At 45.1% G+C, this 17,238-nt stretch overlaps 1 protein-coding gene across 1 annotated transcript in view; it reads right to left on the reverse strand.

Annotated features, from left to right (window-relative positions):
- HAAO (3-hydroxyanthranilate 3,4-dioxygenase) overlaps positions 1–17,238 on the reverse strand; it is a 74,598-nt gene that overhangs the window by 56,970 nt on the left and 390 nt on the right. Inside the window, exon 2 of the mRNA XM_030557653.1 lies at positions 13,278–13,356. Coding sequence (XP_030413513.1) covers positions 13,278–13,356 — 79 coding nt within the window. The remainder of the gene's footprint in view (positions 1–13,277; positions 13,357–17,238) is intronic.

Here is a 17,238-nt window from a genome sequence, read left to right on the forward strand (position 1 = left end):
AGAATGAGAATGGGGCCATGGGCGGCATGGGGGCAGACTGCAGGGGAAGAGGTGGGATGGGGTGGGACCATGGGTGAGCAGAAGGGGTGAAAGGGGGAAGGGCTCCAGGCTCGGAACTCCAGCAAGGACCCGGAGCTCTGCCGCTGTCCCAGTCAGGGCTGAGATCTCAACTCTGGCCCATGGCCCTGACCGAGCTCTCAGACCCCAGCCAGAGCCATGGGGAGGAGCAGTCAAGCTCTTACCTCCCCCCGCCACCCCAGCTGAGGCCACAGGGGAGCTAAGAGCAGTGAGTGGGGGCGTGGCCTTGATTGGAAGAGGCAGGGCAGGGCAGGGGGCTAGCCTCCCTGGGGGGAAGCTTCACCCGCTGCCCATGTCTGAATTGGTTACTTAACCATGATCTGAATCCCTTTATTGTCCCTGTAATTCCATTTAACCTCCCCTATCTCTCTCCCCTCCACCCCACTCCCTTGTCATTTTTCTTTGGTCTGGTGTCAGTGAATGATTGTGTAAAATGCCACGATAGGCTTCACTGACAAGGCTGATGGCTCATTCTACAGCGTAAAGTGACTCGAGTGGAAGATTGCTCTATAATCCATCCCTTTTTGGGGAATTTTAAGACTGACAGTGACTATCACAAAGTCCTGTTCATTGGCTATGTTGGTAATTGAAAAGCAGTTTCTGAAGTGCTCTCTTTGGTAGCCATATTTTGCTGATATCTGCTGCTCAGGGTGCTGCTGCAGAACATTACCATGAAAACATAGACCAGGAAGACAGAAAGGGCCAAGGTCTGCTGATGTCCAGCCCCAGGAAATCACTCAGGCACAGTTACATCCTCTCTTCCTAATGGCTAACTCCCAACTTTGTTGCTGCGACTAAAAATAAAAATCTCAAAGTGCCCTGATTGTAAAATTCCTGCTATGAGGGTCCCCCCTGACATAATCACTCCACTCCCTACCATCCATCACTCAGTCTCCCCCACCATCACGCACTTCAACTTGGCTAGGGCACGGGGTTAGGGTGCGGGAGCAGGTGAGGGCTCCAGCTGGGGGTGCAGGCTCTGGGGTTGGGCCGGAAATGAGGAGTTAAGGGTGTTGGAGGGGTCTGGTGGGTTGGATCACAGAAACCCCTTTGGGACCTGCCAACTGATGTGCCAAGACTACTTCTGCCCCTATTTTCCTGCGCTGGCAGCTTGGGACTTCAGTGCTCTGCTTGGTTTGAGCCAGACCTGCTAGCCTGCTGCAAACCCAGACCCAGGTCTGAACCACGTCCCTGAACAACTGTAGGCTTAATTGAAAGCAACTTCAGAAGTGTTCCTGTCTTTAACACTCAGATGGCCAAACCTCAAATAAATCTGTTTTACCCTGTATAAAGCTTATACAGAGTTAAACTCAAATTGTTCACCCTCAGTAACACTGACAGAGAGATATGCACAGCTGTTTGCCCTTCCCCCCAGGTACTAATACATACTCTGGGTTAATAAATAAGTAAAAAGTGATTTTATTAAATACAGAAAGTAGGATTTAAGTGGTCCCAAGTAATAACAGACAGAACAAAGTGAATTACCAAATAAAATAAAATCAAACATCCAAGTCTAAGCATAATACAGTAAGAAAACTGAATACAGATAAAACCTCATCCTCAGAGGTGTTCCAGTGAGCTTCCTTTTACAGACTAGTTTTTTTCTAGTCTACGTCCAGCAATCACTCATACCCACTGTAGTTACTGTCCTTTGTTCCAGTTTCTCTCAGGTATCTTTGGGGGTGATGAGGCTCTCTCTTGAGCCAGCTGAATACAAAATAGAGGGGTTTCCCAGGTGTTTAAATACACTTTCTCTTGTGGGTGGATACCTCTCCCTCCCCCTGTGTAGAATTCCCTCCTATTAGTCAGTTGGATCTGGAATAACAGCAATATCTGTTAAAGTGCAGGTGTCTTGGCATTTCGCCACCAATGCCATGAGATGGTATGCCTCAGTTTCCCTTTCTACACAGCAGCATGGGCCTGTTATGCTTTTGCTGCTGTGCCAAGATTCCAGCCTGTTTACAGATATAAGCTGCAGGGAAACATGCTTGCAGAATTGTCCTGTGACCATCCCTAGCATGTACAACAATTTCTTCCACAAATCAGGTATGCCCACACCTTTAAAGCGTTGACCACTAGCATTAACTCCTTTGTTTTAACCCATATATGAATTAACAAAAAAGACACAAGATTAACAGCAAATCTATAGCGGACAGGCTTTGTTCACCCAATTTAGCTTGTTTAGTGTCTACTCTTTTTCCCATTTCTGTGTGTCCCCTGGTAGGCACTCTGATGCAGATTCTTCAGCCTTTTTGGAGAAGGCTTTTAATTCACACATGTGTTTGAGGCTTTGGCAAGGAAACGGTGTCCTACAATCATGCCTGCACTGGGCCCCTCACTCTGGAACTTCTCTGGGCTGGACCCCACTCCCTTGTGAAGCTTCACCCATGCAGAGATTTTTTTCCTCCTGCCTTGGAGAGACAATTTTATCTCTTACAAGCATAGCAAGAACATCTTCTTTCAATGGGGTGCTTTGGATTGGTAAGATCCCCTTGGATACCCCTCTTTCTGTTAGCTGGGGGGGTACCCCCTTCCAGTAGATCTGACCCCCAGTTTTCCCTTAAACCCTGATCCACAGGAGAGGGGTCTGGCATTTTAAATGCAGATTCTTCACCCTCCCCTGGGAAAGATCCTCCCTCCAAAGGGTGGATGGACTCTGCCTCCACTCATCTTCCATCTGGGCTTCCCTCTCTGTGCTCCCCTCTGGGTCAGACACTCCTGTGTCCCGCAAAAGGGAAGGTGACCCTGGTCCAGCTGCGGGCTCACAACTACCAGCTATGGCAGACCCTTTACTGGCCAGCAAAATCCCCCCCTTTTCACTCAGTTTGGGCGTGCTTCCAGCTACCGAGTCCTTGGGGTCTGTTCCCACCGCAGTGGTCACCAGGACCCCAACTTCCATCTTCAGAACACATGTCTATGTGCACCCCCAGGCAGGCCCTGCCCCCTGCTGACCTGCAACTTCTTGGCAGTCAGCAGCTGGAGTGGCCCCCCCCACTACAATGTGGTACATTCCCCTCCCCGGGACAGATGATCACAGGACAGGAACTGGCTTCGTCCAGTCCCTCTCTTTGGAACTTGCCTTGAACCCCGGGGCTACAGGAACTGGCTACAACCATCCCTTCCCCCAAAGCTGCACTCTTTGCTGCTCCTAAGAATCTAAGGGCTGGTCTACACTACGGGGGAAAATCGATCTTAGATACGCAACTTCAGCTACGTGAATAACGTAGCTGAAGTCAAAGTATCTAAGATTGAATTACTCACCATCCTCACGGCGCGGGATCGATATCTATGGCTCCCCCTGTCGATTCCACAACTCCGTTCGGGTTGAGTTACGGAATTGTTATAAGCGCGTTTGGGGATCGATATATCGCGTCTAGATGAGACGCGATATATCGATCCCCAAGCAATCGATTGCTACCCGCTGATACGGGGGGTAGTGAAGACGTACCCTAGGAGACACCCTCCTATTCCCCCAGCAGTCCATGTGACTTCACCTTCCCTTCCGGGGCTTTAGGCACAAGATTCCTTCTCACTGCTAACCAACCCTGGGACAGATTCTGCCACATTAAAGAAATCATTCCCTAGTAGAAAAGGTGGAAAATTGTGGGCCACTGTTGCAACAGTCAGCTCAGCCTGCAAATGACTAGTTTGCATGTGTACTTTAGCTAAAGGTGCAAGGACTTTGTAACCTCCCACCAGTTCTAATTCTGCCATTTTCCCTGGCAACACATCCTTCTCCTGGATCAGGTCCCTCCTGACCATGGAAATTTCAGCCCCTGTACCTCTCAACTCAATGCGTAACGTAGAATTCAGTTTAACGGCATGCATATGCTCACTGCTTGGTTGTGCAGAAGCAAGCTTTACAAATCCTGTGTGGAAAGAGGCCGCAGCCTGGCTCTGAGAAGTAGCAGCTTCATATGTTACTTGCTGCCTGTTTCCATTCGGTAAGGAACACTTTTTCCTCAGGTGCTCAGTGGACTTACAATGATACCTCTTGGGCTCCTCTGCTTGTACAGGAAATTTGGGACAAGTAACAGGGGAACGGGGAAGTGAATGCCCAGCCTCCTTTTTTCCAGGGTTAAAACGGTGAGTTTGTTTTCGCCCAACCCTGTACCCCTCTACCAGTGGTTTATGTTTAATTGCAGCTTGTGCTTGCTCATAAGAGTCTGCAAACCCAGCTAATTCACCCACTGTATTTAGCTTTTTGTCCTACAAATATTGTTTTACCTCATCATGGCACATATTCAGGAATTGTTCCTGAGTAACCAAATCACACATTCCTTCAAAGCTTGTAATGCCTTTCCCCCCTCACCCATTTATCTACCAAATTTCTCATTTCATTTACATAAGCCACATTACTCAATCCAGATCCCCTCTTAAGACTCCTGAATTTAACCCTGTAGGTTTCAGGTATAACCTGAAACTGTTTCAAAACCAGTTCCTTAAATTTACCATAGTTTGAAGCATCATCAATAGGCATCTTATTGAATATATCCAGAGCTCTGCCAGTCAGTGTGTTCATCTTTTGATCTTCAGGGATTGCATGGAAGGTGCATAGTCTCTCAAAGGTGATGAAATATTCAGTAATATCTCTGGATTCATCATATTGTGGACATAATTTGGATGTGGAGGGGTCAGGGCTGGGGTAGGGTTTATGTGGTGAGGGCTCTGGGAGGGGGCTCAAGGCAGAGGTAGGGGATTGGGGTATGGGCTCTGGGAGGGAGTTTGGGGTGGGAGGAGAGTTCTGACCTTGGGCAGGGGGCTGTGGTGTGGGAGGGGATGCAGGGTACAGGCTCTGGGAGGGAGTTAGGGTGCTGGAGGGGGTTCCAACCTGGGGCAGGGGGTTCAAGGTGTGGGTTCCAGCCGGGCAGTGCTCACCTCAGGCGGCTCCTGGTCAGTGGTGCAGCAGGGCTAAGGCAGGCTCCCTGCATGCCCTGGCTCCACACTGCTCTTGGAAGCAGCCGGCATGTCTGGCTCCTAGGTGGAGAAGCAGCTAGGTGGCTCTGCATGGTGCATGCTGCCCGCGCCTGCAGGCACCACCCCCACAGCTCCCGTTGGCAGCAGTTTCCAGCCAATGGGAGCTGTGGAGCTGGTGCTGGGGGCAGGAGCAGCATGCAGAGCTTCCCTGATTGCTCCTGTGCTTAAGGGCTGGACATAGCAGCCGCTTCCAGGGAGCTGCGCAGAGCCAGAGCAGGCAGAGAGCCTGCCTTAGCCCAGCTGTGCCTCCAACTGGACTTTTAATGTCCCGGTCAGCAGTACTGACCAGAGCTGCCAGGGTCTTTTCGACCGGGCATTCTGGTTGGAAACCAGACTCCTGGCAACTCTATGCAGAGGGCCAGCTCAAGGCTTGTGCACCTCTTCAGCCCTATTTTGTGGGTGCATAGGGCTTGTGCTGGCCTTCAGCACAGGGCTGAATTTCACCCTCTCATGACCAGGAGTAATCATGGAATCTTTCCTGTATTGAATGTTTGATTGCTTGTGAACCTGCTCCCATTCAAGTCAATGGGAAAAAGCCCTTTGAATTATATGGTACAGGGCCCTAATGGAATACTGAGGAACCTTATCTCTGAATTAATTGCTGTGTTGTTAAGAGTTGTTTTGCAAATAGTGGTGTGTGGTGTTGGTGTGGATTTCTTTGGTTTTTTTCCATTATACCCAATTCAAATATTTCTGCATCTATATTATAACAATGCTTTTCACAGCAAGTTGGGTTTATTCTTTGAAATGGTTTTCAGGAAAATAAGGTCTTTTTAAAGAAAAAAATATGAACTTTTCATTCACCTAAAATCATCTGATATTTTGAGGTGCACATGTGGAAGTAATTATCCAGTTCATTACTATGCTAATTATAGCTTCTGAACTTTATCAAGACAACTGTCATCTGTTTAATGGCTCATTGAGTTACAGCCAGGGGCAGCTCTAAGCACCAGCAAAGCAAGCAGCTGCTTGGGACAGCCTATTTGCAGGGGCGGCAGCTGGCAGGGATCAAGCCTGGGAGCTGAGAACCAACAGGGGGACCTGGGAGCTATAGTTCCTTGGCTAGCTCCCTGCCTATCGAGCCATCCCTGGAGCAGGGAAAGAACTACATTTCCAAGCATTCCCTTGGCCACAATCAACAGGAAAGGGAGGGGGAGGGAGTATGGTAGCTGAAGCCTCATGCTGCAGCTTGCTGTGAATGGAGAGCTCACGGCTAGAGCTGGGTGGCATGGCACGGTGAATGGGGAACAAATATGCCCAAGGAGTAGCAGGCTTTGGCCCAGATATCCCCTTCAGAAGACATCCCCAGACTGGATTAGGGATACTGGTGTGATCTCACCTTGCAACCCCCAAGAAGGAATAGGGTGGACTAAATGGACAGTGCCCCTCTCTATCTGAAGCCCAGCAAGGGAGGAATGTGGATCCCACTATAATTTTAAATGAAAAGTAAGGGAGGGGAGGCTCTGGACCTGAGCAGCTTTAGATACAGTACCAGACACTTAGGAGGATTTCCACTTCTGAGCCATGAAAGCAGAAATTGACTTTTCCCTTCCAGATTTAGCTAATATTCAGAAAGGGAATCTAGCACCTGCCTTCCAGATTTGAACACCTCAAAATTCAGGAGTGCTCAAGCTCAATTTGGGCAGCTGTTACTTTATTTCCCCCAAATCAAATATACTGATCCACTGTAACTTGCTGAAGAAAAAGTAGGGTAAAATTGAACAAGAAATGCTTCCCAGTGGTTTTTAGGACTGGAATTGCTATTTTCAACAGCCATTGCCTTTTTTTTTAAATTGTATTTGTTTAAAAGGAAGACAGCGATATTGAATTAGCAAATTCCCCATAGAAACAAAGAGTGGAACAAAAGAATAATAAAGGCACCTCAACTTTTCCTCATTTATGGAGGACAGTCTTATAATATGCATCCAGATATCCTCCAATCACACAAGCTGAAAATTGTTCCACTTTACTGCAGCTCTATAACCATATGGGAACCAATCCTGTCTGTGTTCTGTGCACATCCAAAATTCCTGCTGAATGACCCACCCTGGGAGGAAGTTACCAGTGATCCAGGGCTGGGGCGGAAGGAAGGTGCAGGTGGGCGGGGTGGGGGGGAGAGCCCAGGACTGCATTAGCAGGGGATGCGGGTGGAGGGGGACAGCCAAGAGCTGGGGCAGCATAGGGTGTGTGGAGGGGAGAGCCCAGGGCTGGGATGGCAGGGGGTTGCAGGGGGAGATCCCAGGGCTGGGGCGGCAGGGGGTGCAGGTTTTGGGGGCGGGGGGAGAGCCTAGGGCTGGGGCAGCAGTGGGGTGGAGCCCAGGGCTGGGGTGGGGGCAGCCAAATTTTTTTTTGTTTGGGGAGGCAAAAAACCTAGAGCCGGCCCTGGTTACAGCCCACGACCCTTCCATTTCAACAGTCATAGGAATAGCTAGTAATAAATATAGGACTATTGTCCTTTGGTGAAACACTGTCATCCATGTGCTAGTAGAACCTCTCCCTACTTTGGGGCAAATCCAATCCTTCCTAGACAGCCACAGAAAATCCTTTGGCAGTGTAAGTAGTCTGGTTCTACTAGGTGGGTGCGGCTGCAGTGAACGTGTGGACAGAGCATCTGTTTTGTGCTCAGCCTAGGAACATAGCATCTGCCTCTTTGTCTGTTTTGAGAGAGAATCTGATGTCCAGTCTTAGTAACATGCAGGAGACAAAGGAAATCAGGCTATTGTGTTTACTGTGTTAGCTTTTCTTTTCATTTTTTATCAATTATATTGTGTCCCCCAAACAGATCCCTGCTCTAAAGAACATATGGTCTAGAACAGGGATCGGCAACCTTTCAGAAGTGCTGTGCCAAGTCTTCATTTATTCACTCTAATTTAAGGTTTTGTGTGCCAGTAATACATTTTCAGAAGGTCTCTTTCTACAAGTCTATAATATATAACTAAACTATTATTGTATATAAAGTAAATAAGGGTTTTAAAAATGTTTAAGAAGCTTCATTTAAAATTAAATTAAAATGCAGAGCCGCCCCGGACCAGTGGCCAGGACCCAGGCAGTGTGAATGCCACTGAAAATCGGTTTGTGTGCCGCCTCCAGCACCCGTGCCATAGGTTGCCTACCCCTGGTCTAGAATGTACAGGCAAGAGAAGAGACGGAAACAAGGGTAGGCTTGGGTTGTTTAATGTCTTCTAATTTTTGTACTCTTATTTAATTTGGTTTACACATCTTCTTCCCCCACCCCTCTGTTTTTTATTTGAGCTCTTTCTTATTTACTATCTGACACTCTCCCATTCCTGTTATTGCAAAACTTCCCTGCTTTCTTATTAATCCTTACCTATTGCCTCCCCCCCTCCCAGAGTTATCATGAATTCAGAAGTGGCCTTTTATCTTGACCATATGGCTTTATACTGCAGAAGTGCTGAATACCCAATGTCTCTTTTGAGAGCTGCAGGGGCAAAGCATTTCTGAAAAGTAATCAATAACCCCGTGAGAGTGGCAGTTTGGTTTTGGCCTAGTTCTCTTGAGCTTTCTGGAGTATCCAAGGCCACGTCCACACTACAGAGTAAAATCGAAATTAATAAAATTGATTTTATAAAACAGGTTTTATAAAAATCGATTTTACGTGTCCACACTAGGGCACATTACTTAGGTGGTGTGCGTCCATGGTCCCAGGCTACCATCGATTTCCAGAGTGGTGCACTCTGGGTAGCTCAGTAAAAGAATGGGACCAATAACTTCGATTTTCGTCCACACTAACCCTAAATCGATATAGTATCGATTTTAGGGTTACTCCTCTCGTTGAGCAGGAGTACAGAAATCGATTTTAAGACCCCTTAAAATTGATTTTAAGTGCCTTGTAGTGTGGACGGGTACAGCGTTAAATCGATTTAACGCTGTAGTGTGGACAAGGCCCAAGACTTACCTCCTCTCCTTAACTCTGCTCCACCCTAATCCATCGCAGTCCAAACGTAGGTGATATCACCAGATATTAAAAAGTCATTAGAGTACAATAAAGAGCAGTACTCTTGATACTGAGTCACTGTTGAGGCGGTGATGGATGCCTTCTGCCACTGCAGTTTTGCCCAGCTGCACAATCTCTCACCTCATGGGGACAAAGGTTTGATTGGCTCTTCAAAAGGAAATAGGTGGCACTTCAATTCCAAAACGGAGGAGGGCTGAAGCTTTGCAAAGAGCCTACTGCTCTGTGCAGTACTGCTGCATTTTTTGGCTAGACCTTGTTTCACTTGGGGAGACAAGGGAGAGAGCTTGTCATCTTCACTATCTCCTGGGGCCCTAGGCCCAGGAAGTGTGGACACAAGTAGTGACATAGAATAAAGCAGGTAGCAGAGATTCAGAATTCCATAGTATTGATTTGTAGATGTAGTCTGAAACCATATTTAATAGGCAGCTGCTGTAAAAGAGATTTGATTGCTTTTTATCTGTGTTGTCATAATGTGTACAGTTAGGGAATGAAAAAATATTTGCTGTTTTTCAAGGAGCTTCATGTTAATTACCATAGGAATCTTTCCAGGTAACTAGTCTCGGAACTTGAAAAGTGCATTCAATGCAAACAGATGGGATTCAGCATTAAAACTGGAAAGGTTGGAGACAGAGAACAGTTCATGCATGAAAAGGCTAAACCTCTTACTGCCTTTCTCAGCTTTATTTGTTGTCCTCTTGAATTTCCTGGCGGAAATTAATTAATTCCTGTCATTTCTATTTCAGCAATTTGTAAAAGCCAAGTCCATCATATGCAGCTTGAGAATACAGACAGATGGATATGAAGACAGGAAAGATGGGCTTAGAGTGACAACTAGTGTTCAGTTTTGTTTCTTTCTTTCTTTCCAGCTTAATAACAAAAACAGAAAACAAGAGACAAGGTGGGTGAGGTAGTATCTTTTATTGGACCACCTTCTCTTGATGAGAGACAAGATTTCGAGCTTACGCAGAGCTCTTCGGGGCAGGGAAACTTAGGGTATGTCTACACCACAAAATTAAGTCATCTGAAGTTACATTGACATACAGCCACCTCAGTAATTAAATTGCTTTTGCGTGTCCACACTATGCTGCTTATGCTGGCATTACACATCCTCACCAGGAGCACTTGCACCAATTGAACTGTCAGTGTGGGGTACAGTGGGATGGCTTCAGAAAGCCAGCAACAGCTGATGTAAGCAATGCAGTGTCTACACTGACACTGCTTCAAACAAAATACATCGACCTAAGCACTGCACCTCTCACAGAGGTGGAGTTATTAAGTCAACACAGGGCAAGGGGTAGGCAACCTATGGCACGTGTGCCAAAGTCAGCACACGAGCTGATTTTCAGTAGCACTCACAGTGCCCGGGTCCTGGCCACCAGTCTGGGGGGGCTCTGCATTTTAATTTAATTTTAAATGAAACTTCTTAAACATTTTAAAACCCTTATTTACTTTACATACAACAATAGTTTAGTTACATATTATAGACTTATAGAAAGAGACCTAAAAACGCTAAAATGTATGAAACCTTAAATTAGAGTGAATAAAGGAAGACTCAGCACATCACTTCTGAAAGGCTGCCGACCCCTGGTGTAGAGTGAATTACATTGTCGGGAGCAACATTTTAGTATAGATGCTTTAAGAGGTAGGTTGATGCAAGGCAGCTTACATCAACCTAACTGTGGTGTAAACCAGGGCTCAGAGTGTCACAGCTAAATACAAGGTGAACAAAGTGTTTAGCATAAGTAGATAACACACATTTCCAGGGACCATTCAAGTAAAGTGGACCATTAATACCCCTCTAGTCATAGGGGGAAATGCAAGGGAGGGAGAGGGTTATTAGTGGGTTATATATTGTTGTAATAAGCCAAAAATCCAGTGTCTCTGTTCTGTCCATGACTTTTAGTGTCTAGCAAAGTTATTAATTTAAGCTCAGGGTCATTTTTCGTGCGGGTTTCCTTTGAGGATGAGGACTGATAGGTCAGATATGCAGTGATCACTTCGTGAAAAGTGTTCACCCACAGGTGATGTGGTGGTTTTGTTTTTTTATCATTTCCTGTGTGAGTTCATTCAAGAGCATAGTGATTGTCTGCTTTTGCCCAAATAACAACTATGTGGGTATTAGTGTTCTAGATGAGTTACACTACATGTTGTGATAGGCATGTGCAGGACCCATGGATCTTGAAAGGTGTGTTGTGGGTGGTGTTGATCACTTTAGTAGTGGAGACATGTTTGCAGGTTTTGCATTTGTTGTTCTGGCATGGTCTGATGCCGCTTTGAGTTGGTGTGTCCTGGTCTATGGGGAGCTTGCTTCTCACAGTGAGCTTGGGGAGGTTGGATGGTTGTTTGAAGGCCAGAAGAGGGGGTTCAAGAAAGATTTCTTTCAGGATGGGGTCCCCATTGAGTACAGGTTATAGTTGTTGGATGATACCTCGTATGGGTTCCAGTGTGGGGTGGTAGGTGACAACAAGGGGTATGAATTTCCACCACAGCTTCAACAACCACCATCTGTCCATTAAACTTTTTGGAACACTCCCACACTAGCATCAACTTCCTGGACACCAGGATCAACTTCAACAATGGAATGCTACAGATAACTATATACAAGGAACAAATGGATCACCACACCTACCTTCATAGATCTAGTAACCCCTCCAAACACACCCAGAAATCTGTTATCTAAAGCTAGCACTCAGATACCACAGAATATGCTCGGAGGAGGAAGTCCAGGATATAGACCTGGACACACTTCAAACCACCATCACTAAACAAAGACACTCCACAAGAGAAGTAGATTACATCATGGAATGGGTTACCCAAATACCCCAAGAGAACCTGCTTCAGTACAGAAATATCCCACCCCCTGTCACTGCACACCCCTAGTTTTCACCTGTTTGGGTGGTCTGCGGTCATTAGTTTTAATTTTGCAACCCCATGACCAGGGATGCTGGAACAATTTGTATAGTAGGGGTACCAACAGTCGTTGAACCAAACTGTAAACACACTATATGATGGAAATCACTTCAAGCCACAGGGTGTGGTAGCACCCCTAGTTCCAGTGCTTATGTCCACCACAATGGCTCTAGTGCTTTGCCAAACCTTAACTCCTTTAGCTTCACCCAACCCTATCAATAATACGTAATAATAAGTAGTATTACATCAGAATAGTGATTGGAGGTTCCTTCAAATGTTTTGTAACCTGACATCTTATAGTTGTGCTTATCTCTTTCACTAGGATCTTATTTCTTATAGACAAAAATGCATTCAGTTTCTCAAGCAGTATTTGTTTATAAATATTTAACAGCTGCTTTTCACCTCAGGTACAATTAAGCTATATTACTATTACAATATAAAATCACCTAAGATATGATTATATTAATTGTTTCCATAGCAAGTATATAAATTCCCAGAGTCTTTAAAAAAATGCTACACCTAATTCTGTACTGCCTTGAAGTCATTTAGGCTGTCATTTTCAATGTTTCATTACACTACGGGAACTAGGTGGTCAAATTCCATTGAAATGTAATGGAAGTTCTGTATCTAGCTCATTTGTGTTTAGTTGAAAATCCCAGGCTTACAACTGTGTAATTTTGGGTGTAAGATGTTGCCATTTTGATTTGATTTGGTCTCTTTGCACTCCACACATGGGCAAATGGCTACTCAAGGTGCAAAGGATGCTTTCTGTCAGTAGAAGGCAGAACCCAATTACATAAATACCAGAGCTGTGTAAAGGATGGAAATTCCATTTCATGAAGGATTTCCAGATGTTGATTTTTTTTCCCCCCATTCTGAATCGGAATGCAAACCAAAAATTTTAAATTCTCCACAAAGGAAAATTGAGGGGCAAATTCCATTTAGGTTGATCAAAATGTTTCATTTAGATTTTGATATCTTTAAAAGTGTTAATATATTATATTATAATCTATAACACAAAATTCAAAACAAAACATAATTTAAAACATGAAAAACCAAAAAGTTTCATTCTGAAAATATTGCAATGAGACATTCTGACATTGTTAGAACTTTTTTTCCATTCTTTTCCTAAACGAAATTCTGATGAAATGGACCCAATTTCATAAAGTATTTTGATGGAACTGCTTGTGCTGTCAATATTCTCTGCCCACATCTAATCAGTTTAATAGAATTAAGCAGGACGTTACCAATTTGCAGGTGTCACTTGTACAGTAGTTAAATTTCTTAATATTAGAGATCTATAAAAGCAGTAAAACAGAAACGTCCTATATGTTACCTCTTCTCCTTCTTCAATATGATAATCCTTCCTTTGGTTTGGTCCTCCAACAAACATCACATTCAGCTTCTGACAGTGCCTGGAAAATATAGTTAAAGAGATCAACAAGAATATTTTGCATTTCTATATTTCATCTGAGGATTTAGTTATTGGCTGTAAACTACTTCTAATTTATTAAATAGTTTAGGCAATAAGGCCCAGTGAATAGGTCCTCAAGAGATCTGGGTTTTGTGACACACTTGGAGATCTAAAGATGAAAAGTGCTTTCTGAGAGCTAAGTATTATTATCATTGGAATATCATCTGATAAGACTAGATGTTTGTAAGTAAAATGTAATGCTTCACAGCTAGTAAAGTTACTGAAAGCTATTGATGTTAAGAATGTTGGGCCTGAATCCTCTCTCACTTACACCACTCCTACAATGGTGTCTGTCACAGGAATGAGTTCACCAAAGTTGCCCTTGATTTTAAAGTGGAGGAAGTGAGAGAAGAATCAGGCCCTCTGTCTAATTCTGCCATACTTGTGAATTCCGATGAGCACTTTTCCTCTCAGTTCTATTACTCCGAATGCCAAAATTAGCCTTCAGGCAGCTCACTTCAGGCCAGACTGTACCTCCAAGTTCCATGTGCAGAAGGGACCCCCTGTGTGTGGATCTTACCCTTCCCTCAGGTCAGCAGTCAGAGGTATTACCTTTCCCAGATAGTATCTTACACAACAGAGACCCCTATTGAAGGGGATGCTGGGAAATCCTTGGTAGTCCAGTAGCAATGGAGCAACCTACCATGGAATGCAACTCCGGGATGAGAGCAGGGGGATGCAGAGCTAACAGAAATAGAGAAGCAATATCTTCACACTGAATCTGGGCCTCAGTGCTTAGTGTGTTGTAACAATGCCTATACACTTGGCCATCTTCAACAGAGTCATGTTGGGAGAGTTTCTGAGATGTTGAACATGCATGTTTTGTTTTGTAGTTTTGTTTTTGCCACCTTCGTTTTGTTTACTGCAAGGAGCATTTTGGTGATATGAAACATAGGGCCCTAATATACAACAGTGCTAAACAACAATAACTACCTTTGTTTAAATAAAAGCTACACAAATTAAATGATAAAATTACAATATTCAAATCAACTATTTCCACATCAGGAGGCTGAACACTCTATAATACTCAGCTTATGGCAGCATCACAAAATAAGGATCCAAAATCATAAGCACTTGCATCATGCAGATTTAATGTTCATTTCCAAGGTATTTATTTTTTTGCACTGGTGAACTTATAGTAACGTGCTTGTTGAAGGGCACAAAGGACTGCAGTGGTGACAGAGCTGTAAGTAGTATAGCTGACAACTCGTGAAATATTAAGATTCAAAGCATGGACTGGGCTATAAAATAAAAGGTGGAAGAATATTGTTAGCATGTGAGAGCATCATGACTGAATTCTGAGGGTAGTTAATCTTTATAGAAATCAAGGTACAGTCAAACTTCGCAATAACATGCCCCACCATAACGCAAAAACACATAATGCAATCACAAGTTGGCTCCCCATTAAGGCCTAATACCAGTGGTCCCCAAAGCCATGGTGCCCGTTGGGATATTGATGTGCCCCTGCCTAGTGTCCAGCAGGAGAGAGAAGCCGTGGCCCCGCACCTGCCAGGAACAGAGAGCACTGGCGCCCACAGCCTTGGAGTTCTCTATCCCCGGCAGATGTGGGGCCGCGGCTTCTCTCCCCTGCTGGGCACTAGGCCCTAGGGGCACTAGTCAGTGCACATCAATACACCACATTAGGGACCACTGATTTAAACTGACTGGCTTGAAACTCCGCTATACCATGACCCCACATTTATCACAATGAAATTTTTTGGACCCCAAACATCGTGTTATAGCGAGGTTTCACTGTGTTTCATTTCATTGCAAAGCACCAATGATTTAAAGGGCACGGAGGAGCCAGTCTTGTCCTTAAACTCCACCTACATTTCTGCAAAGCCACCTAAGTCCAGATGCCACTGAGCTGGTTAAGCCCTGGTGGCATCTGGCCTATTTCAACTGCAGAGCCTGATCAGGTAGGCATATTTGCATTCCTGTGCACTCCAGCAGATCAGATCAAAAGTACAGCTGGAGCAACCCTTATATTTAAATGGTCAGAGCCTGGCACAGGATGTATAAGATGCAGGTTCAAATTCCTTCACTGCCTAATTTGGATCAGGGAGTTGAACCCAGTACTCGCACTTTCTAGAAGAGGGACCTAATCCCTGGGCTATAAATTAGCATTAGGTGGGCATAGGCAGTGCGTAATTGAGGCTGGGGGAGGCTAAGCCTCTCCAAATCTTACACCACCAGGTGAGGGGCAGTGGCGGATTTGTGGGCCCCTGGGAAAAATCTCTCCCCACCATGAACTCAGGTAATACCCCTGGGGCCAAGGAGGGGGCACAGAGCTTTTCTAATCTTAAGGCTGCAGTGGAGGTGGGGAAGGAGTGAGCAGGGGACAGTGCCTCAGGGGAGAAAAGGTCGGGTGGGGGCAGAATGGGGATAGGTAGCCAGGACTGAGAGCTTGACCCTGGCTGGGGCCGAGCTCTCAACCCCCCTGCATCCGGTGGCCCCAATCAAGTTCTCAGACCCACCTACCCCACAACAGCCCCCACACCTGTGGCCCTGGCTGAGAGCAGCGAGCAGGGGCATGGCCTTGGCCAGAAGAGGCAGGTCAGGGGGCTAGACTAAGCCTCCACAAGAGGAAGCTTCATCCACCACCCAGCAAAGTACGGTAAAGCAGCGCTCTGGGGGGTGGGGCTGGCTGTGCGCTCCAGTTGATCAAATCAAGTTCAATATAACGCAATTTCACCTATTACATGGTAAGATTTTTTTGGCTCCTGAGGACAGTGTTATATCAGGACAGAGGTATTCAAAATACTTCAACACAGCCCAGCTGCTATCGTTAAGCTTAGAAGTGAAGACACCTTGCAAAAGTATAGTACAATTCATTCTGAAATATTTAAACTAATAATCAAATGAAAGAAATCACAAACAGAAGACACTTTGTGCTCTTTCATTCAATGAGATCTACTCAGGCCTAGCATTTTGTCTTTCTTTCTGTCTACAATAGAACATAGAATGGTACTTCTAATAGATGGGGGAACGTGAATAGCGATCCTCAGTGAAATCTGTACAGATCTTGGAATAGTTATTCAGAAAAGCAAGCATTTACACACAGTTATGAAAAGCATTAACATTCCTTAACTGTCAGAACTGGCTATTCAATTTTCAATTACAGGGAATCCTTTGGGGGTAGGAAAAAAAGCGGTTCCTGGAAGTTTTGTTCTTTTACAATTTCCTTTTGATTAAAGCATATCACAGAAAATAAAAGGAACATAATATAATGTGAAAACTGGATTATAATATAAAAATATCATGAAGAGGGTTAGGAAATAGAAACTCTTCTCAAGGAAGTCCTTTTTTTCTTATTCATGTACTGTAGGTTTTGAAGAAAACACATTATGCCTTATTCCACTGACAAAAGAAATTACTGTGATTGGAAGAAGGTGCCAAATTCTGGACCCTGGCACAGCCACACTGCAAGCGTCCACAGTGGTGCTTTTGTCAGTGAAACTTATGTCGCTCCGAGAGGTGTTTTTTCACACTCCTGAGTGACATAAGTCATACGGACAAAAGTGCTAGCGTAGACACAGCCTGAGTCACAGACAGGACACTGAATAGGCCAGAGCAGCTTGCAGAGCCTCCAGCTGTGGTAATCATCCCTCTTCTTCCTTGCCCCCTTGTCTCATGGATTACTACTTCTGCTATTCTTTGATTGTTATAATGGAGTCTTCCCTCACTTCTGGAGCTGGAGTGGCCCCTCTCATATGGCTGGGATGGCTTTCACCACCAAGTCTGGAAACACAAAGTATGGGGGAAAGTAGTGGCAATTTGTTAGGATCACACTCATGAATTATGAGATTACCGCATGAGATTT

Source organism: Gopherus evgoodei, chromosome 3, assembly GCF_007399415.2.
Source record: "Gopherus evgoodei ecotype Sinaloan lineage chromosome 3, rGopEvg1_v1.p, whole genome shotgun sequence".
Taxonomy (NCBI): Eukaryota; Metazoa; Chordata; order Testudines; family Testudinidae; genus Gopherus; species Gopherus evgoodei.